Source organism: Macrosteles quadrilineatus, unplaced genomic scaffold (assembly GCF_028750875.1).
Source record: "Macrosteles quadrilineatus isolate MER2022 unplaced genomic scaffold, UCM_ALF_1.0 Scaffold_1__1_contigs__length_201487025, whole genome shotgun sequence".
NCBI classification, from domain to species: domain Eukaryota; kingdom Metazoa; phylum Arthropoda; class Insecta; order Hemiptera; family Cicadellidae; genus Macrosteles; species Macrosteles quadrilineatus.
Window position 1 is genome coordinate 171,114,146 of NW_026542594.1, and position 22,966 is coordinate 171,137,111.

A 22,966-nucleotide genomic window follows, 5' to 3' on the forward strand; every position below is an offset into this window, starting at 1 on the left:
CATCCCAGTTTAAATTCAACATTAGTCTTAATGCTCTTTTCTGCAAAATTAAAATTCTGTCCAAATTTTTCTTTGATGTTCCACCATAAACACTTATGCCAAATGATATTGCGGATTCAATGAAAGCAAAATAAAGCTTTTTCAAAATATCTGTTGAACAAAATTTAGACATTCTATAAATTGCATAAATTCCAGATGTGATTTTGCTGACAACATGGTCAACATGGGAGTTCCATGAAAGATTTTCATCAACTAGTAGGCAGTCGCAGCAGTCGAATCCGGGCATAGCGCCTAAAGTTTCACGAACGCAAACCGCGCAACGAGTAGCTAAATGAGCCGTAGAGTAAGTGAGCCATCTAATATTTTGAAGAGGGTTCACTTACTCTACGGATCATAGTGCCAATGAACTGTAGAGTAAGTGAGCCATCTAATATTTTTCTGCAGGCTCGTATAGTATACGAGCCTATTCCTATAATTTATATTATTCATTATTTTGGCTCGTATACTATACGAGCCGATTCCTAAATTATCAAATAATTCGTAAGCTTGGCTCATAGTCACTATGATCTGTAGAGTAAGCGAACCTTCCTACTGTATTTTTAAATATAATACACGAGGCTCATAGGCACAATGATTCGTAGAGTAAGTGAACCCTCTTCATTTATTTTTTATTTTCGATAGGCTCGTATAGTATACGAGCCTGTAGTGCTCATGTAGAGTTCATCAAACTTGTGTATTTTGCGGATGAAGAAGTCTCCGTATGGAGGCGCCACTTTTGTGTCTGCGATGTGGATCATGTCGTTGTCGATGTAGAAGTCCAACTCGGAGCCGGACTGGAACGTACCCTCCAGACCTGAAGTACCTTTGGTCCAAACGATATTCTTCATCTTGTGTTTGAAGCACATCAGGTGGATACGAAGTGCTTGGACGTTCTTGTCAATGTCTGCGGTCTGCCCGTCCATGAAGGATGCTAGCTTAGACAGTGGCAGAGTCGTGTAAAGCTTCAAGTAGCTGAAATTATGTCCGAATTAATAATTTCAACAAAAACAAAAATCATGTGAATCTTTCTTCCACAACATGCATACAGTAGTACAATACAACAAATCGATCACGATTTCATACCTTATGATTCAGTTATAAAATATGATAGCTTTTAGTTTTAAGATTGCACTCTTTAGCAGGCCTACCAAATTACAAAAGAACCCACTATGGCACAAGAAACACACAAACATTTTGTATACACAAAATTAGAATATATCACTGTCACTGGCAAGATTATTAACCAAGAAAGGTTTGATTAGAAAACATAATACCGTTACATATAATGTAATCAATCACTAAATTTTCCATGGTGTTCAAAGGGTTGGGTAAAATTGAGAGTGTAGCTAAATATATATACACAGTAGGTATTCTTGATAAAGGACTAGGCCAAATAAGGTTTGATTTTGTTTTTGATAGGAAGAGCAGATATTTCAAAGTCCAGTGGGTAAGTCTTCTAAAAAACACACAAAAACCACAATCACACACGGTAATCAAACAGTCAAATAGGATTTGGTATGTATATAAATATGTTTTCTATTGAGAAGGCTCTCCCACTGTACAGGTAAGCCTGCGCTTTATATCATAAACAAAATGAACCTAATAAGGCTATCCAGAAAGTAAAGAACGTTTCGTTCCGACACCACTAGGCGCGCCCCAATCTCGTACATTTTGGTGCATGTGCACTGGGCAACTTAGTCGGTGTCCAGCTGTGACAACAAGAGCATTCTCGCGCTGCCCGTTTTTTCACAATTTCAACTTAAGATGAGCGCTGCAATTGAAAAATCCCGCCAGTTACGAGGTGCGGTCAATGATACAGTTTTTTTTGGAAAAAAATTTAAAACCGAAACTTCTCCTCAAGTTTCACAGACTTTGTTGTTTGAAATTGTCAAACAACTAAGCGAAAGCTCCGTTATCGGGAATCAGTGGCTTTTGTAAACCTTTTCATCAACTTTAGTAACCAGTTTCATCAGTCACAATGCTCAGGCGTCCGCCCTTCGCTTCGTCATGACTCATGAGCTTCAAATCGGCCATTTTTAAACTGAATGCACCATTTTCTACAGAACTTTAATTTATTACGTTATTTCCTTTAACTTCACACACTTGATGATAAATGTCTATGGGTTTTAACTGTTTTAAGTTTTTTGTCAACAAAAACCGTATCACTGACCACACTTAGAAACTGGCTGGATTTTCGATCGCGGCGTTCATCTTAAGTTAAAATTGTGAAAAAACGGGCAGTGCGAGGATACTCCCGTTGTCACGGCTAGACGCCGACTGAGTGCCATATAAGTGATTATGTACGAGATCGGTGCGTGCCTAGCGGTGTCAATTTATCATAAGCTAGCTAAGAAGTCGACCTTGATAAAAGCCTTATTTAATAATCCCAATGAGTGTTTTACCGAGGTCCTACTCTATTTGAGACAAATAAAAACAACCATTACCTTCTGATTGTTGGAATCATCTTCTGTTGACGCACTTCGTCCATGAACACTTGCTTCTGATGCTCCATGGCTTCCTTGACGTAATCGTCTTGCGGGTGCATCGGAGGGGCGGGCGAGAGGAACTTGGGACAGGCGAAGGTGAAACATGCCTCAAACTCTACCAAGTCTCCGTACTGCATCTTGTACATCTTCTCGTGGTAGTTCTTCTCTCTCAAAACTTGTTGAATACTTTCGTCCACACACTGAGGATGCAACACCAGACAGATGGCCAACAAATGGTACATTTGCTCGGTCTGTTTTGTGACGCAAGCGCCACAGCTTCATGGCGTAAGGCGCTAGCATGCCGTTCAACCGCTCTTTTTCTTGGACCAATTTTTTCTAAGCTCAGCCGGCTCGTCTCTTCTCTCGCCCCTGTCTGTCCGCTGCCGTGATTTGACGAACTTCGAGTCTTCAAACTTCGTACAGAATGAACAATAATCAAGCTAAGTTAACTTATTAGTTTTAAGTAAAATATTAAAATATGTTAGGCTAGAAGTAAATCTCAGGGGGGGAAGCCACTGGCTTCGCAGGTACGCTGGAAAATGTAGTAAATAACTATCAAGTTTGGTTCCGCCTAACGGAATCAAACAATCCTTTTCATGTTTCGAAGCCACATGTTCCAAGAGATTAAATTGCCGGTTAGAGGGGTTGTTTAGTTCACCTACCAGTTACAATTCAACCAATTCTTGCTTCAATCAGGTTTTTCTTATATATATTTATATATTAGTTTGGAAGGTGTCAACCAAAATTAGGGTATTTAAGTGTGTTAGTTAAATAAGTGTAATCAAAGCTGGCTTGGGCTGTCTTCCTGGTCTGGGTAAAAGGTCCAATTCTCTGGGCCCCCACCACACTTTTCCAGTAATCCAAGGTAATACTGACAACCAGAATAGTTTAAAACCATATCACAAGACTACCACCACCACAGTTTGTTGATCTGAAAATGTAAACACCACGATGTAAAAAAAACTTGATTATTGTTTTTGTACAAAGGATACAGCTTAGCTTTGTTATTCCACAAAACTTCAAGAATAAGCAAGAATAAGTAAAACTTCAAGAAAGTTGGAGCTCAAGGGCCATTTTGATTTCCTTAAGATCTTGGCAACGTAATAAATCATCCATAGATAGAAATGCTCCCCGTAAAAGTAAAATACTCCAGCTTTTGTGGATAATAAACATTTGGTGTTTCTAGTGATGAAGTTACCCGGTTTTTTATATCAGGACTTTCATTGATTCAGATTAAATTCCCCATCAGTCTTATTGAGGGTTTACTGTGTATACATCTCTGTGTCCAAGTACTTACTTCCCTCTGAAAATCCTGGAAGGATAAACCAAGTTAAAGGTATTGTCAACATGTTGTGTGCTAAAACTATTTAAGACTCTTCTGACATTAATTAGTTGAGAGTTCCTTCTTCTACACAGTTTGAGCTTGAACTTTCCGAACACCAAACAAGCTTTACCTGATCATTCTGATATGTGCGGGTCTGGAACAGCTGTTTGGTTCTCTGGATATACAGCAGAATGGAGCTGAAGGTTCTGATAGCATCAGCGTAACGTCTCATCATCATATAGGCGAACCCAACGTAGTACGATGTGGAGATCTGGCATGCTGGCACGTGAGAGTATTGACTCTGTAACAAAACAAATCGGTTGAAGGTTTATATTAATTTAAAATAATAAGTTAATATTAAAAATACCCGTATGAGTACAAATTTTGTAAATAATGCTTTTTACCACTTTGTAAATTTATAAAATCTTGTCGAGAATTAAGAATAAATTTATTTGGATGTCAAAGAATCTATGCATCACTATCTAGAGACAGCTTAAGAGGAGAGTCCAAAAAGCAAAATTAAGATGGCTAAGCGAGAAAAGAAATATTAGGAAATTAGAGTTGACAGTGATAAAGGAAATGTGACCAAGAGGATGACTTGGATAGAAGGTGGATAGAGGAAGGGAAGGAAGTTGTGGAGAAGATAAGAGAGAGATGGCAGATGGTGGAGAAAAAAAAATAGTGGAGGGATAGAAAAGATGGATGAACCTACTAGATTGATAAACCTAAAAAATAACCAGAATGGAACAGGATTTAAGTATAATATGTATGTAGGCTATATACAAATCTTTTGAAAACCTAAATTATTGACTGTACCTTCTTGTGCAGTTCTATGTTCTCCAGGACCTTGATGGCCTGGTAGTAGTCGCCCAAGAGGGAATGGAGTCTCAGCAACCCGACAAGACTGAAGTAGCCCAACATCTTGTAGAGAGAGTGACGTCCAAACTCTCCAGCCACACTGTCAGGGTCACCCCCACTGGCATGCACCTGTGCATATACCAGTGTCAGTGGTCTTTGGTATTCTAATTAGTGAAGGAAATGAAAGCTACTTATTGGAAACGTTACCAGACGTTCCGTGACAGGCCGGTAACAGGTGACAATAATAGATGATTTTGCCACCTAATACCGCCCAAGTCACGGCCGCACGGAACGAACGGCAGCTGGTAACTGTAAAGTGACGTGGGAACTCTTGACCTAGTCCGTCACATGACACTCACGGTCTACTCTATTCGCTATACGGCGACGGCATGGAATACAGGTGAAAAGCTAAACAGTGACAGTGACAAGAGCTCCCGGGACACTCACTTCGTACTGTGTAGGCACAGGATTTTCTCTGCCAGTGAATGTGAATAAAGAAACATTGGTGACTTAGCTACAAAAACATTACAAAAATAATAGGGTATTTCAGATAACCTATTAAAAAAAAAAACGATGACGTTTCAGTAATATGGTGACTTATCCTATTACCTTAAATAACGACCATCACTAATTCTAATAATGGCTACAGCTTTAACATGGAATAGGAAGCCTACTTCTCAGTTATATCTAGATACACTATAAACGAGGGATATTCGATTACGGTTTCCATGAAGCTCCTGTTGCCAAACAAGCTAGTTCAGTACTTTGGTATTATACCGACCACGACCACACCAGATAATTATAACCTAATCTATTCTAAGGCTATACTATGTTTTAGGTTGGAATAGGATAGAACGATTTTGTTATCTAAACTAATTAAAATCTTATTTGATAGTCGATTTATTGGTGTGGGCGGTATGATACCAAAGTACTGCTAGTTCAAAACTGAGATCAACGTCAGACCTTTACTTCATCCACTTCGGTTCTAGTCCGTTCCGACACCAGTGCTAGGAATAATCTTATCTGGGTAAATTTAATGACTAGCACCAACACTTATGCACAACAGCAAAGGGAAAAATGACGGATGGTTTGGTGCGAATTGAGTAAAAACTATTGTAGGGTTAGTACTCTTCTCAATGCTATGAATTTATTTTATGGGAGGGAACCGTAAAATGTTCCATAGTCAACAATTACCTCGAGTTGACGTTTGATGTTGGACTTGTCCACAAGCGAGTGGAGTACATTGAGTACACTCAGCACGTTCCACACTTCGTTGTTCTTCTTGATGCAGTCCAGTTCGTTCTCCTTGTCCTGGTTGTTCATCAGACGAGCCCGGTACTGGGAGAACGACTGGAACTGGTAGACAAACTCGTCTACCAACTCCCACAACCACTGGTCGGGTAACTCGAGAGGGACTGGCTCCTTCGCACCTGTAAACAATGGGATGAGCATTGATAATTGTCTTCAATTGATGATAGTTGTTTGTTACACCAATAGTAGCCTACATGACCGACATTTTGAAATTAATCGAAAAATATCTAAATTCATACAGTAGACTCCCTCTTATCCGACCGAGGCCAGTCTGGATAACGGGTTTTCCGATTAAGCCGACGTCCCTAAAAACTCGTTAAAACGGACTGTTTACGGTGATATTCGACTTAAATTTAGTTAGACATGTGATTACTGGTCTCAAATCTTTCCCACGAGAATAGTCGATTCAGTACCGCAAACTTCCTTCCGATCTAGTCCGGTTAAACCAATGTGCTGATAAAAATTGTCCGGTTTAAGAGATGTCATTTCAGTCGAGTGTAGTCCGGTTAAACCGATGTCCGGTTAAAAGGTGTCCGGATAAGAGGGAGTCTACTGTAGGCCTATCAATTGTGTTTGTGACATACTCAAGATGTAGTTCAACAAGTCACAGTAGTTGTAGAAAGAGCCGAATCTCTGCTCTAGAGTGGGTCCTCCAGGGACGCGAGCGTATATGTGGCGAAAGTACAACTCTTTGTATAGGATCAGGAAAATCTGAAACAAAGAGAAAAATGAGCTGGCATTTAAAAAAATCAATTTAACACAACAAAGCTACTTATATACTGAGATTTTGTTACAAATTTTTAAATTCTGTTAGTAATATATTTATGATTATCTCTCAAGAAAATAGCTTGATCTTAATTACTTTCTTCTTCGTGATGTTCCAATCCAGAGAGCTGAAACCCTACTGGACTGAGGCTGTTTTAGGACTTAGTCCTCTTCAGCCAGGGAAAGGATAGCAGCAGTAGCAGAGACGTGTAAATAACGAGAGAGTGTGTAACTACGAAGCGCTATTCTGAAATTGGATCTATCTTAATTATGAAATTGGATCATATTTTAACCCTTACCGCACAACAGATATGTTGGGTGACCAATAGAACCAATATAATAATGAACGTAGCGAGAACAAAGTTTCCCGCGGAGCCTGCGAGTTAGTTCGTCCACAGCGCTGGCATCTCTCATAGCAGAAACCGGTAGGAGGAGCCACCAGTTTGAACAATCAGAGGGCAGGGAATGTTGTTATTGTGATTTTCCATCATGAGAGATTTTCTCCAATGCACTCTATCAGGAAAACGGGGAACTACCCATACCAGCCAATACACTATGTATTAAAAGGTGAGTATATTCGTCTATGTAGTATATTTAATATTTAATGATTTTATGTATTCAATATTATATTTGTAAAACAGCGTTTCTTGTAGGAAACCAGATTTGTATAAAATGTAAATGTGTGTTAGTGTGTGTGTACATCACGCCACGTCTGTGACGTCATATCAGGCGATATTTAATAAATTCCCATTGGCTGCCGCGACCACGCTATACCCGTGCATCTAACCACTACGTCAGTCCGTCCTAGTCCTGCAAACCGTACACCTTTATCCCGGTCCGTGCAGCCCGTGGTATTATCTAATTATGTAGTTTTTATTTCTCACTAGTCCCGTCTCCTGTCAAGTTAAGACGTCGTCACACCGGCGACGTCACACTGGCGATGAGGAAGTTACAGTGATAACGATGGCGTTATTAAGAACCTAATTATTCGTGTGTGCGGTGTAACTGTTCGACCGTATTTTTATAAGTATTAGGGTTAATGACCGATTACGACAACCCAGTGTTAATTTTATCTCGTGTCTTCTTTGAACAAGATACAATGTCTGGAATCATCGGCGGAATCGGCGACTTTGACGGGAGTGAAGAATCTTGGACCTCGTACGTTGAAAGGTTTGAGTTATTTGTCGAGTGTAACGGGATTAGTGATGCCAAAAAAGTGAGTACTTTATTGACAGTAGTCGGGAAGAAAACGTACAATCTTTTACGCGATTTGTGCACGCCCGATAAACCTAACGCAAAATCTTTTAAAGATATAGTAAAGTTAATTCAGGATCATTTACATCCTAAACCATCATTCATCGCGGAACGTTACAAGTTTAGTAAACGCAACCAATTAGAGGGGGAAGGAGTTGCCGAATACGTAGCAAATTTGAAGAAGATGTCCACGCACTGTGAGTTTGGCGCATCGTTGAACGACTTTCTTCGAGATCGTCTAGTTAGTGGAATAAGAAGCGACACTATCAAACAGAAACTGTTATCAGAGTCCAGTTTAACGTTTGATCAAGCTGTGAAAATCGTCTCATCAGCGGAAGCGGCGGAGAAGAATGCAGCGGCGTTGACGGTCGGCAGCAGCGGCGGCAAGGTGTTGCGAGTGGCAGCGGCACAACGACGACGAGATTCAGGGAGCAGCGGCGGCGCCCAGCAGCACAATCAAACGTCAAAGTCAACACCTCGACCTCAACACAAATCAGTGCAGTGTTTTTGTTGTGGTGGCTTCGGTCACATGCGAAATGAGTGCAGATTATTGGGTGTTGTGGTATGTCATTTTTGTGGAAAAAAGAATCATTTAGCTAAAGTGTGCAGATCAAAGCTGTTAGGTAAGACAAACAAAAATTATACTGTTAAGAATGATAAGAACAATTTGAAAACTGAAAGGACTAATGGACAGTTTAGTAAAAACAACAGAATGCATAACTTTGTTTCTGACAGGAAATCTCAGATAAATTCTAATGATAGTTGTGATGAGTATGTTGACGATATTGCTACACTATTTCAAATTGAGGACGAAATTGAGGTAGCTAATAATAGTAATGTCAACGTTAAAGTAGCTCCACTTAAAATTGATGCTATTGTAGAAGGTAAACAAGTCACGTTTGAAGTTGACACTGGAGCTAGTGTCAGTGTTTGTAGTGAGGATTTTTACAACAAAAATCTGTCATTTTGTAAATTACAGCCTAATGATCTATCCTTAAGTTCGTATACTAACGAACCTATTGTCCCTATTGGTAAAATTAAAGTGAATGTTAATGTTAGTTACCAGGATTTCAAGGATAACCTAGATCTGTATATGTGATTAAGAAAGGCGCACATCCATTAATGGGGCGTAATTGGCTTCAAGCATTAGGGGTAAATATATCGTTCAAAACCAATTTGTTGAGTGACAAAAATTTTAAGTTGTTATCACACAATGAGCAGTTTGACAAAATTGTAGTTGAGTTGGAAAAAGAGTTTCCAAAAGTTTTCAGTGACAAGTTAGGTCAGTACAAGGGAGATCCTGTAGAGCTTAAGTTAAAAGAGAATGCTACTCCCAAGTATTTCAAACCTAGACCGATACCTTTTTCGTTGAAAAGTAAAGTAGAGGCAGAGTTAGAAAGATTACAAACTGAGGAAGTTTTAGTACCTGTAAGTAGCTCATCTTGGGGGACGCCTATCGTCCCAGTTTTAAAGAAAAGTGGGGAAATTAGAATCTGTGGGGATTTTAAAGTAACTTTAAATCCATTCCTAGAAGTTGAAAAATATCCTTTGCCTAGAATCGATGAGCTATTTGCTAATTTACAAGGTGGACAAACCTTTAGTAAAATTGATCTCAGCCAAGCTTACATGCAACTTAAGTTAAATGACGAGTCAAATAAATTATGCACTATCAGTACTCATAAAGGGCTATTTTCCTATCAGAGAATGCCATATGGTATCTCATCAGCTCCTGGCATTTTTCAAAAGGTCATTGAACAGACACTCCAAGGGTTGGAAGGTGTGGCAGTATTCTTGGATGATATTTTGATTACAGCTAAAGATACTAACACTCATTTGAGTAGGTTACGGGAAGTTCTCACACGGCTAAATGATAAGGGGTTTACCATCAAAAAGAGTAAATGCAAGTTCTTTTCAGACAAATTAGAGTATTTGGGATTTTGTATCGACAAGGAAGGTCTCCACACCTCCCAAGCCAAGGTTGAAGCAATAGTAAAAGCACCTGTACCTAAGAACGTAACTGAAGTTAAAGCTTTTATTGGTTTAGTAAACTACTACAGAAAATTCATTCCTAACATGTCTACCATTCTGAGTCCTGTATATAATTTGCTTAAAAAAGATGTTCAATTTAATTTCAATGCTGAATGTATGCAATCTTTCAACAAGGTTAAAGAATTATTGACAAATGCCCCTATTCTGGCTCATTATGACTTGAGTTTGCCTGTAATATTAGCAACTGACGCAAGTTCAACAGGGCTAGGTTGTGTGTTAAGTATCAAAACAAGTGAAGGAGTAGAGAAACCTGTTGCGTATTTTTCACGTACTTTGTCACCCACTGAAGTTAAGTATAGTCAGGTAGAAAAAGAAGCTCTGGCCATTGTTTTCGGTGTTAAAAAGTGTAACCAGTACTTGTGTGGCAGAAGGTTTACCTTATGTACAGATCATAAACCATTAATAAGTATTTTTGGCCCTAAGAAGGGGTTGCCAGTTTTTGCAGCTAGTAGGCTACAAATATACGCTTTGTTTTTGTCAGGCTACATTTTTGACATAAAATATGTTAAGTCAGCAAGTCATGGTAACGCAGACGCTCTGTCACGATTACCACTACAAGTTCCACATCCGATGGAAAGTAATAATTTCCAATGGCAAGGCACATATTTAAATTGTATTTTTGAAAGCTCAGTGCCACTAACCTTTGAACACGTTAAAGTCGAAACGCAAAAAGACCCTATTCTACACAAAGTGTGTAGCTATGTCCTGCATGGATGGCCTAGTTTTTTGCCGGAAGAGAGAGGTAATATGTTACCTTATTTCCAAAGGAAGGAAGAATTGACTGTAGAAATGGGTATTTTAATGTGGGGTTACAAAGTTGTGGTTCCTAATTCTATGAGGGATTATGTTTTAAAAGAGTTACATTGTAGTCATATGGGAATCGTAAAAATGAAGTCAGTGGCAAGGTCGTATATTTGGTGGCCAAATATAGACCAAAACATAGAAGCCTTAGCAAACAGCTGTTCTTCCTGCCTTATGGAACGTTCTAACCCAACTAAAAGTTTCTTGCATAATTGGCACTATCCATCTAAGCCTTGGGAAAGATTACATCTGGACTATTTTGGACCAATAAGAGGCAAAATGTTTTTAATTGTAGTTGATGCTCATACTAAGTGGCTGGAGGCTTTTGAAGTAGGTTCCACCTCAGCCAAACAAGCAATTGTACATTTAAGAGATTTGTTTGCTAGATTTGGTTTGCCAGTAACTTGTCACAGTGACAATGGTCCACCATTCACATCACTTGAGTTTAAACATTTCCTAAAGTCAAATGGAGTAATACAAACTTTCTCACCTCCCTATCATGCCCAATCAAACGGCCAAGCCGAGAACTCAGTAAGATATGCTAAAACTAAGCTTAAATATGCACTAAATGACAACACTGATTTTAATGTTGCTCTAAGTCGTATACTGTTTGACTATAGAAACTCCGTGCATGCTGTTACCAATGAAACTCCAGCTATGCTGATGTTTAAACGTCCCCTAAGGACCAGGTTAGATTTGCTAAAACCTAACTTACCAAGTCATGTTGAGTGTAAACAAAACAAACAAAGAGAGTATTTTGGTGGCAGTAAAACCAGAGTTCTGTACCCAAATCAGTCTGTATTAATTAGAGACTACCGCTCAAAAGATAAATGGGTAGAAGGTACTGTACATAAAAGATTGAGTAATGTTTTGTATGAAGTTAGACTAAGTTCAGGTGTTGTTTGGAAGAAACATATTGATCAATTGGTAGGTTTGCAGGGAAGTAGTAACAATGACAGGAATGCGCAACCTGAAACCGTATGTGAGCCGGCAGTGGTACCATCAGCTGATCCCCCCAAAACTCCGTTACAGCAATCCCACTCCCAGTCTAAAAATAGACACAGTATAACCAACCGATCACCTGATCGTAGTACTCCTGCTACACGTCATACTTCCTTCCCCTCCTCACCTAGCACTCCCATGGTCCGTTCTCCACAACAATCGCCCATTGTACATCCCCAAACACCTGTTACTACAACAGCACGTAGATATCCCAGTAGAACAATAAAACCAGTCGAACGCCTTGATTTGTAAAAATTGTATGTGTGATTTTTGAAGTTTGTTTTTGAAATTAATAGTTTTGTTTTACTTGTTTTAAACTTTTATATTTGCTGACATGTGTATACAAATTACACGGGAGGGATGTAGTATATTTAATGATTTTATGTATTCAATATTATATTTGTAAAACAGCGTTTCTTGTAGGAAACCAGATTTGTATAAAATGTAAATGTGTGTTAGTGTGTGTGTACATCACGCCACGTCTGTGACGTCATATCAGGCGATATTTAATAAATTCCCATTGGCTGCCGCGACCACGCTATACCCGTGCATCTAACCACTACGTCAGTCTGTCCTAGTCCTGCAAACCGTACACCTTTATCCCGGTCCGTGCAGCCCGTGGTATTATCTAATTATGTAGTTTTTATTTCTCACTAGTCCCGTCTCCTGTCAAGTTAAGACGTCGTCACAACGGCGACGTCACAGTCTACAGCGCATAAGGGTTAAAATGTTGCATTATTATTAACTTAGAAAATTAGTTTTGAAACACTAATGCCAATTCTTGTGTTAATTTTATGGCGGATACCTGGCAAATTATCATGATATTTACTACCTGACCGTAACTTATGTCTTCATTGTCCCTATATTTAGCCCTTTACATTACCGTAACTTACCTTCATTGTCTCAATATTCACTATATTACTGTGACCTACCGGATCATTGTCTCAATATTCACTATATTACTGTGACCTACCGGATCATTGTCTCAATATTCACTATATTACTGTGACCTACCGGATCATTGTCGACAATGTGAGCTACCTCTTCCTCTTCAGGCCAGGGACGCTTGTCGAAGAACTTCTCGGTCAGTTTCGGGAATCTATTACGACAAAAGATCTTGTTTGACACCAGATATACAATCTACAGCTGTTTTAACTACGAGGCTATTATCATATCAAATTCTGTAAACTAAATGTTCATGTTTTAAGTTAGAGGCGACTACTATATTTTACTGTAAAACTATAGTTATTTGATAAAAAAGGTTATTACCAAGTAAAAAAAGATTTAAAAAATTTTAAGAATGCTTACTTGACACCTAAGTTATCAAATGAACAAATTCGTAATACTAATGAATAAAGATTATATTATTGTTGATTGATTAATTAATTACTCAGTATGGGGTTAGTCCACTCAGGCTAGCAGCTCTGTGGATGCCTAATCGTAATGTGTCAAGGGCGGTTCCAGAGAGGGGGCCATGGGAGCCATGGGAGCCATGCCCCCCCCCCCCCCCCCCCCCCCCGAGAATGTAGATAAACAAACTTAAACTCCAACCATAATAATTTTTTTTTAAAATTTTTTATGTGAGTAGGCTATCAAGTACAGATGTATTCATTAGGACAAGAATAGGTAGCACAGGTAAGGCGGAGCTGGCGTTTACGCGGAAAATAGTATGGGAGTGAGAGCGCGATAGTCATCGTCGTACTCAAGTTGAACTAGCCTGGGCCACACTCATTTGCCACAGGTGCGCGGTGCCGCCAGCTCGTAGTTAAACGGGTAATGTTTTTAGGCCGGCGCGTAGTACACATTGATGACTCATCACCATCACGCCATGTGACGAGCATCGATATAGTAGTTATATATCGATGGTGATGAGTAGCCAATAGCACTGGTAGCAGCACTGCTGTGGTAGTAGTAGCAACCAGCCGACTACAACACTACAACACTGCGACTAGCGAGTAGACACTGAGTAGAACAGTGGTTGAGCAGTTGTCGAGCAGCAGTGAGAGTGAACTGAACATCTATGGAATTTGAATTTATGCTACGTTGTCACTAGTTGATTTTATACCCTTGCATTGTGATTGGTTATTTATGGGTTCTTCGTCAGTATTTGAGTAGTAATAATGCAGTATCGTAAGCACAACTTTAATAGATTATAGGTCTCTGTCGGTAAATTCAATGGACCATGGGCGCCATATTGAACCTACAATTTCAATTTCCTAAATTAGCCGAGCCTGAAAAAAATGTTTCAAGCTGATACCTTACAAGCATTTTGCAGAGGTTTGTTTTCAACGCAATACAATTGTAATTATTGAGCTCCCATATGCATTTAAGGATATTTTTAAAGTAGCCTATTAAATCTGTGTACATAACCTCAAAAAATTAACAAGGACCGCACATAGTCGTCGACTATGTGCAAAGTTAGAGGTAGATAAAGAGGAATAGATTATAAAGGCCAACTTGTATAGTTTTTCATAAAGCCCAAAATCTCTTGAACACGTTGATTTACTCAATGACACAAACCAATTAATTACACGGCTTTACATTGTATAAAACTATTAGACTTCTCATCTATACAAGTAGATCAGCCAACTGTATTAGAGAGTGTTTTAGGCCTATGTGGATTTTTTGCTCGTCTATGATAAAACTAAGAGCTTGCAAAGGCACCCGAAAACAAGGCTAGAGATATCCCCGAAAACGGGCAAATGACACTACTTGCCTATGCTAGGTAGGCTATTTAGTCGACACGAGACACTCTGGTGTGACGTACAAGTACTACACCTTAGAACAAGCTTCACATTTTAACATTGGATGTGAAGTTTTTTTTTTGTGTTAGCTTATATACGGTTCAACATGCCTGATGAGTTCACTGGAACCACTACATGCGCCGTCCGTATATCCCTGCCGAAGTCGGCACCAGGTGGTCAAGAAGTTTAATTTTTCTTGAATTGTATCAATAAACCTAACCTAAAACTAGGTTCGAGTTTGACTGTTCGCACTTTGTTGCTGAAGAAATGTTCATGAAATTCCACAATTATTCTTAATAAGGCAATAACCTCAAATGTTACATTTTTTTAAATTTTAAAGCTAGGGTCTCAAAATAGCTTTAAAAACGCTAATTTCAGCACATAATTTTCAAAAATTTCTGGGGGAGGACCCCCGGACCCCCCTGTCTGCCAGGGGGGTATTCCACCCCCCAGACCCCCCGGTGGCCCCCCCCCCCGAAACTCAGCCCTGGAACCGCCCCTGTAATGTGTTGTAGTACGTTTGAGGTTGGCAATATTTGTTGACTTATCTACCCTTCTGCACAATAAGCTTGAGTTGACGTTTGGGGACCCTGAGTCTATCCCCTTACATTTACAATCCCCACCCTTTTGCCCAGCATTTAGCAGTACAGTAGGCATTAGTTACTGAGGACTTGTTAGAATCTCTCAGAATTAGAACTCAGTGCTGGCTAGCCTATCTGTTTAGTTTTTGTCAACTACGTCTGCAAACAGGCCAACAGCGTAGGCCTACAGTAGCCTAAATGCGATACTTAGGTAAATTCTTTCCTGTTAAGTATTTAACAGAATCTGCTCATTTTCTTTCGCTCATTCACACTTAGTGCATACGCCGATCTCGCAACTAGCCGTGTCCTGTCATTACTTAAACACAGAGAATGTGTTCAAGTAAAAAAATCAATGTACGGTAGCCTAACTTATAAGGGTGATTTTATAAACTTAAGCCTAGGCCTACCACTAATCTATACAGTAGAACCTCTTTAATCCGAACTAATTGGGACCAGGGGCAGTTCGGACTATTGAATAGTTCGGAATACAGAACATATTGTTGTTTTTACATAACATAGCTAAAACATGGCTAAAATTGATCAAAATTATTTTGGGAAAAGTGAAAAAATGTTTTATAAAGTAAAATACAGTGTTAATTTAATACAGTAGTAAACATGGTGAATAAACAGTACTGTAAATTAAATACAGTATACAATAAAGAACTGCTGTAGGCCTACTGTATAGAGTACAGCAATGAGGGGTTCAGATTAGTGGATGTTCGGATTACGGGGGTTCGGATTAAAGAGGTTCTACTGTATCCTAGAAATCTTGCTTCTAGGCCTAGTTGGGTCTTTGCTAAGTTGACCGAAGTTCTCTGAGTTCTCTACTTAATTGTCTGCGTCCTAAAAGTATTACTAGGCCTAACCCCATAGCTTAAGTTACTGTAAAAGTAATTTCCAATACTCACGTATTCTCATAGATGTTCTGCAACTCAAATATCAATCCTTCATTCAAAGTGTTACAGAAGTATTGAAGAAATTTCTTGACCATTTCAGGGACTTTAAAGTGCTGACGGTCATACTCAATGTCTCTTTGAGGATCTCCCGTGTGAAGGTCTCCGTAGTCGTATTGACTGTACTCATATGCTCCATATCCCTAAAATAAATAGATCCTGAGTAAATAACCACAACATCCTTAGTGATTTAACGAAGAACTACGGTAGTTAATAAGTAATTTCTCGGCAACTTCAGTTTTGCTGTGACTAACTTAACTTATCTTAACTTAGCTTAACAAGGCCATTCCTTCACAAAACTCACAATGTTTTTAGTTCATTGCATCTTCTAACCAAGTTTAAAGGTTAATCAAAGACTAAACATAAACCCCAAAAAAATGTCATCCTTACGGATCAGTAAGACTAGACATGTAAGGTTGTGTCCAGAATCAAATGTTGGAAATCTTTCTGCATAACATTAACTTCAAAGCCTGTTTTCATACGCGCTGCAAACCAATACCTCCCCAATTTATATATTAGGCCTAGCGACAAAAATAACATTGTTGGTGATTGCTGCGAGTAGGCTTACGACCTACATTAATATCTAATAAGTTATCAGAAAAATATTTATCAATTAGGCTATTGAGATGGGGATGCCATCTAAGGCTACGATTATACTAGGACGCTGGCGTCCGGGACGGTAGCGAGGCATTATAAATCAAAGGGGGCCATTATTTTAGGGATGCCAGCGTCGGATGCTAAAAAAGCCACCGAATTTCACTAGGAGGCTGAAATTCAAGCATCCGGTGACTTTTTGCCTCCCGGGATGCACAAAATCGGTTGTGGGGCATTGGTTCAAATGTGGCACATTATACTAGGCGGCAAGCATCCGAGACGCTCTCTTTCGACATATGCGCGAATATAGGAAACGCTATTACCATAGGTCGCATGGTAAGACCTGGACCCGGGACTGATCTCCTTTATTATTTATTTATTTTCCAATAACTTAATCATAACATCACATTCAGACAGGTGATTCGTCATTGTTAAGTACAATATTTTATAGTCTTTATTATACTAAAATTATTACTTAGTTGAGTCTTTGTACATATTATTTAGGCCTACCTTGGTCAAGAAATGTTCAGTTTTCATTATTGTTTATAGGCCTAATGACTTTTTCAATAAAATGTAGGCCTAGCCTATTAGGTAGTATTTGTTATTTTGGAATAAAGAACTTGACTTATTTCTACAAAATGCAAAGGTTACATTACCTACTGGAAAACTACTTGCTAAGTCAGTTTCTAGCTTTCTATAAGTTAATTTTGATTAGTGAACTACATTAATGACTAATCAAGGAAAACTCAGCAAACTTGCTGAGGACCGACACTCATACCAGACACGATACACCCATCTCCTTGACCTGCCTAGATGACATCTTCCTTGGACCCCCCAAAAGGGCTAAATACCCTTACTTTACCAGCAAGCTCTACAACAAAATCCCATCTGAAGTGTGCAAGCTAGACATGAGAGCTTTTAAAGACAAACGAGGAACTATTTGGTGCGCAGATCTCTGTATTCGTTGAATGAGCTAGCCCTCCAAGTGTCCATAGTTTAGGCCTTAATGTCCACCTATTTTTGGCGCATTTGCAAGGTTTTATTAAAACGGATCTGAGAAGCTTAAAACAATGTTAATTCTAATGTTCTATATACCATTTTGTTTGGAAAATCATGGGCTTCAATATTATTGAAACATAATTGAAACATATAAAACATAAGGAACATTTTTTCAAAAAAAAAATTTTTAGGTAAAAAAAATATAATTTCGAAAATTTTCAAAAAAAAAAATAAGTTCGCGCTCAATGAAATTGTATAAATTATAGGCCTATAAATATTTGAAAATAGCCACTTTGTTCTAAATTTTATGAGGATTACAAATATATAATAATATAAGGAAGTAGATTTGCAAATAAATAATTTATGGGCAAAAAACTGATTTCAGTACATAGCGTTTAGCTAAGAATGCATAGCCTAACCATAGCTAGGAATCTGGCTGACAATTTAATCAATATCACTACCTACTTCTTCAGGATCATCAACCAGCACTTCAAAACCACTTAAATCTTCTTATAATGCACCACGTATATCACTACTTTTGATTTTTAACACTAAAACAATGATAAACATAATAAAACACATCAGTCATCGGTCCGGGGGAACCTAGCTGTTTACAAATACACGCACGTCAGCTGTCTGCTACAATATTTTCGGAACTAAAATGAATAGCGCTTAGAGACAGACCTCTGGAGAAAGCTTAGAATATTACGGAAAGAACGATACCTAACTCGATCCAGTTCAATCCGATTCAGTCAGTCATAGAGCCTTCGCCGTAAACGATGTCTGCGTGTCGAAAAATCGACAAGTAACACTACACAAAGTGTGCTGCTTGTCGAATTTTCGTCAAGTAACACTGGGAGGGCTAGAGAACTCACCACATTTTGCCAACCCGGCACTACCATTAGGTATTATTTTTATTACCAGTATTAGTTTTAAATTTGACCCAATCTTTCCGACTTTGTCGGTCACCGATGCAGTATTCAAGTATGGTAAGTAAGTTAGTGGGGTAGACTTCCGTATCTGTTAGTACAAATAACCGAGTGAAATTATCGATCGATATATCGATTATTCGATATAGGCTATCATTTGTTTATATAGTTAGGTAAGGTTAACCTAACTAACCAAACGAAATAATCGATATTTTCACTATGTTGTTTGTGCCAATAGATACAGAAGTCTACCCAGTTAGTGACTAAGAACCACACAACTTCCCATCTGGTTGCACTTATTTCTGTATATACTTATAATAACTGTTAAGAATTAAGGTCTTAAAAGGATAAATGCTTGTACAAAGCATGAGAATACAGCATTTTCACTAACCAAGAGTAGGTAGGTATAGCAAGCTAGAAACTAACTTAGCAAAGCAAGTAAAATCTTTCTACCCTATGGTTCAAGCCCAAGCCAGAGGCCATGGCACTTGGATAAAGTGAACACGTCTTACCTGATCATAATCATCATAGTTCATGATGAAAGACTAAGTTTCAATAAAATGATGTAAAACAAAAACGATTTGATAACTTTCTACTTAATTAATAATATACAAATTCTACACGTGACGTGAGCGTATAAATTGTTAAAGGCGGCTTACTGAAATGAATGCCTATTGCCTAACCTAAAAACAAAAACTTGCTCTTGCCTAATTGCCTTGCTTTTTTTAGAGAGAGAATTTCTGTTTCTGTTTGCTTACTTTTCTTCTTCTTCTTTGTTTATAAAAAGCTGGCTTATTAAACTACCATGTAGTTATACTATTTTAACTTAAAGCTATCACGACACGTCTGTTTCGGTTTCTTTTTCGTAGTCTACAAGTCTACTCTACATACACCTGAAAAATATGCAGTAATATGACATAAAAAGACATTCACACACAAAATATAAATTTATGGCAAATATTACTGTATGTATAGTGGTATAGTTCGATAAGGTGTCGAACTTAACATACATAGAACCATAGATTAGACATACTCCTCAAGGAAAATGTTTAATCTATGATAGAACTTAACAAAAGGTGTCGAGATGATCCAGACAAGTGCTGTCGATATCTGGAGCTAACTCTTCACCTGAGAGTTTTAGAGTGTGTTAGAAGAACATTCCAAATATCAAAGTATATTCCAAAGAGCAAACATTATAAACTCAATTCTAAATATATAAATCAATTAGAGGCTCAAAATTATGTGACCTTTCAAAATAAGTGGAAACCCGACCAAATCTGAAGTTAACTGAGTAAAAATGGAAACTACCTACATTATATGGAAGTTAATTAGAGCTATGAAATCAATTAAAACTTTATATTATACCTATTATGATTATGTGAAAAGTTTATAAAACAATTAAAATATATTCAAGTATTTATCAGAAAAATTTGAACACAAAAAGGCAGGAATACTAAAGTTTTTGCTTTTAAGGTAACGATTTTTTAAGCTGATAAGGTATAAGTAGTAAGTTTTATGAAACAGTTTCGCTTCATTTAACTACAGTTCTTAACACAGAACATATTTAGATGTTTGTATAAAAAAAAATATATTTTATAGTTTATTTACGGTATATCATTATTGCGCTGATAATTTACAGGCTAGAAGCTGCTTAATATTTGTTGACAGCAAAATGTTGTAATCGCCCGAGACTTTTATCGGACAAAGTAAAAAAATGTGTTCTAAAATATGATTTTTTTTTCTCACCACACTAATACAGGAAGATGGGATTTTGATTTTATTTTAATAGACCTCACTCAAATATTAGTCTGAGGTACAATCCCAATACACTATAAAACAACCACCATATTTAGGTACAAAACCCCCTCAAAAATGCCACCTACAGATATCCATTATAGATCGGTAGACGTCTATCCTAGCATCTAAAGTCAATGCTGCTGCCTCATAAGCAGCTGGATTTAGTGCTAGTTACTGTACGATGTTGTAATGGAAACACGCTGAAACGGCTTTTTAATTTAATTTCAATCATGAAAATATTACGATTTCACTAAAAACAGTATTTATTAATTGTTTGATCAACTTCATTACACCACTGCTTGTAAATTTATCTCTTACAAATACAACGGATAGTTAGATAAGTTTTAAACAAATATTTCAAATGTTATGCCATTATTACTCACCAATATTTCGCAAAATGTATCGAATAATACTCTCAAGAAGTGTTGCTAGTGTTAAAAAATGCTACAACCTTGAATCATTGATTATTTTATGCACGAGATGATAATATGAAGTTTTTAATTTGGGAGATTCTACTCTACCAGATATATAAAATTAGGTTGTTTTATTTCAAGACAACGCTGACAGTTGATAAACTATATAATTTTTTAGTAAAAAAAATATTATTTGGTAATTAAAAAGGCACACATATTTCCATTCGCCCCAAAAGTATCATCACTCATCCCCGTAGTAATAATTAGTAATTTAGTGATTAGTAATAATTAGTACCTAATAAGTTTATGGACACTCCAAAAACACAGAATTAATATTTACTCATTTAGTTGCGATAAGCAAATAATCAGCGCTGCACCTGATGTTATCTTATCGCAAGAGGTTGATGTAATATTCATTTTATAGATTGGTACGCCCGAATTGGCGGCCTCTTCCGGTAGCATTTAGATTTCCCAGCTTCACTTTCCTTTCCTTTCCTTAACGCCATATTGTTCTGTTAGTCTTTAAACAAGGGTCCCATTTTTAGCGATTTAAAATATAATTACTTGTTTTATAATTGTGAGATTTGATAATATTTTGTCAAGAAAACTTTTAATAACATGTAGAGTAAGTAATTTTTGAATAATTCTCATTGGGAACAGGGTTTTGTTGTTGATTTCAATCAAATACGTCTAGGTACCTCAGACTAGGCCTGATATCACCCATATTTGGATTTTATTGTTTTTATCAAGGGTAATTGCATTATTTGTTCGCAGCGAGCGTGCGTGAATACAATAATAATAATAAATATATGTTGGTATGTGTTTTAATTGACGACGAATATGATAATTTGTGAGGAATTGCTATTTTTAGTTTTGGTTTCATCTTTAGACTTGATAACGAAGGCCGCCGTTGAATTATGTTAATTATTCATTTTTTAGTGATACATTTTTTGGAGATGTTTTATGGTTGCTTATAAGTGAATTTTATGTAACAGCCTATGTTATGTTTGATTTACCGTAAATAATACTATTTGGTAATTAAATATTTTTTATCTACGAACTAGCTGTGTACCCGTTCTACGCACGGGGATCTTATAATATTCAGTTGAAACCTTCTTATATAAAGAACAGCAGTTGGTTTGCATATTTTAAGATATGCTGGCCAAACTATTATACATAGCTTCATTTTATGTTGTTTTTTGTTGTTCCGGATCGGTATGACAATCAATAAAAGGTTAAATTACCTCTGTGTCTGCCGGTCGATCCTATAACGGTAGGCTTACTTTTATTTTTACTATCTGATCTCGTTTGCATGGCTCAATCACGTCCTGGTTGAAGTTCGTTCGCTACGCTCACTCACCTGTATGTTGGAGCTCGTTCGCTGCGCTCACTTTCCTTCAGGTTAGCTCGTTCGCTACGCTCACTTGCCTTCAGGTTAGCTCGTTCGCTACGCTCACTCGCCTCCAGGTTGCAAATTAGCTGTTGTCATAAATGTAAAAGAAATAATAGTGCTAGTGCTGCACCCTGTTGGTAATCCTTGTAACTTTAATGCTATTGAACATCACAGAACAGAACCAACTTGTTTAATTGAAACAGCTGTTAAGATTCAATAATTTCATTTCTCATAAGGTTAACATGGGCTTCCAGAAATTCCACGTCAAAAATCGACAAAAACTTGATTTTCAAGGGTTTACTGTTAAATATCTAACTGTCTCATATTCGATGAAATACGTCTAAAACCATCTCATATATGTATAGTATTTGGAAAATAAGTTTCAGGCGGGACAGTGCTATAGTTATTGAGGAGTAGTTGTAATAAAGTGCGTATTTTAGCGTTACCAAGAGAATGACAGATAGACAGACAGACAGACAGACAGACAGACAGACAGAAATTGAGATAAGGTTTGATTCGGTTTCTCTGACCTATGAAATGTAAAAATAACCAAAAAGTTCATTATTCTAAGCAATGTACAGACAAAACTCTAATTTTATTTATATAGAAGATGATTTGTAATATGATCTTTATCACCGCGATTATTAATAATTATTTATGATCATTCCAAGCCA

General features: G+C 37.6%; 1 protein-coding gene across 1 annotated transcript; it reads right to left on the minus strand.

Moving 5' to 3' along the window:
- Window positions 1–526: 526 nt before the first annotated feature.
- Window positions 527–19,418, minus strand: LOC128990013 (eukaryotic translation initiation factor 3 subunit L-like). The gene is made up of 9 exons (XM_054412226.1): window positions 19,202–19,418; window positions 16,123–16,310; window positions 12,904–12,988; window positions 6,603–6,729; window positions 5,902–6,137; window positions 4,666–4,836; window positions 3,975–4,150; window positions 2,484–2,801; window positions 527–1,011 (listed from the first exon to the last, which is right to left on the minus strand). The coding sequence occupies exons 1-9, from the start codon at window positions 19,223–19,225 to the stop codon at window positions 669–671; spliced, it is 1,668 nt and encodes a 555-aa protein (XP_054268201.1). The 5' UTR covers window positions 19,226–19,418; the 3' UTR covers window positions 527–668.
- Window positions 19,419–22,966: the final 3,548 nt, after the last annotated feature.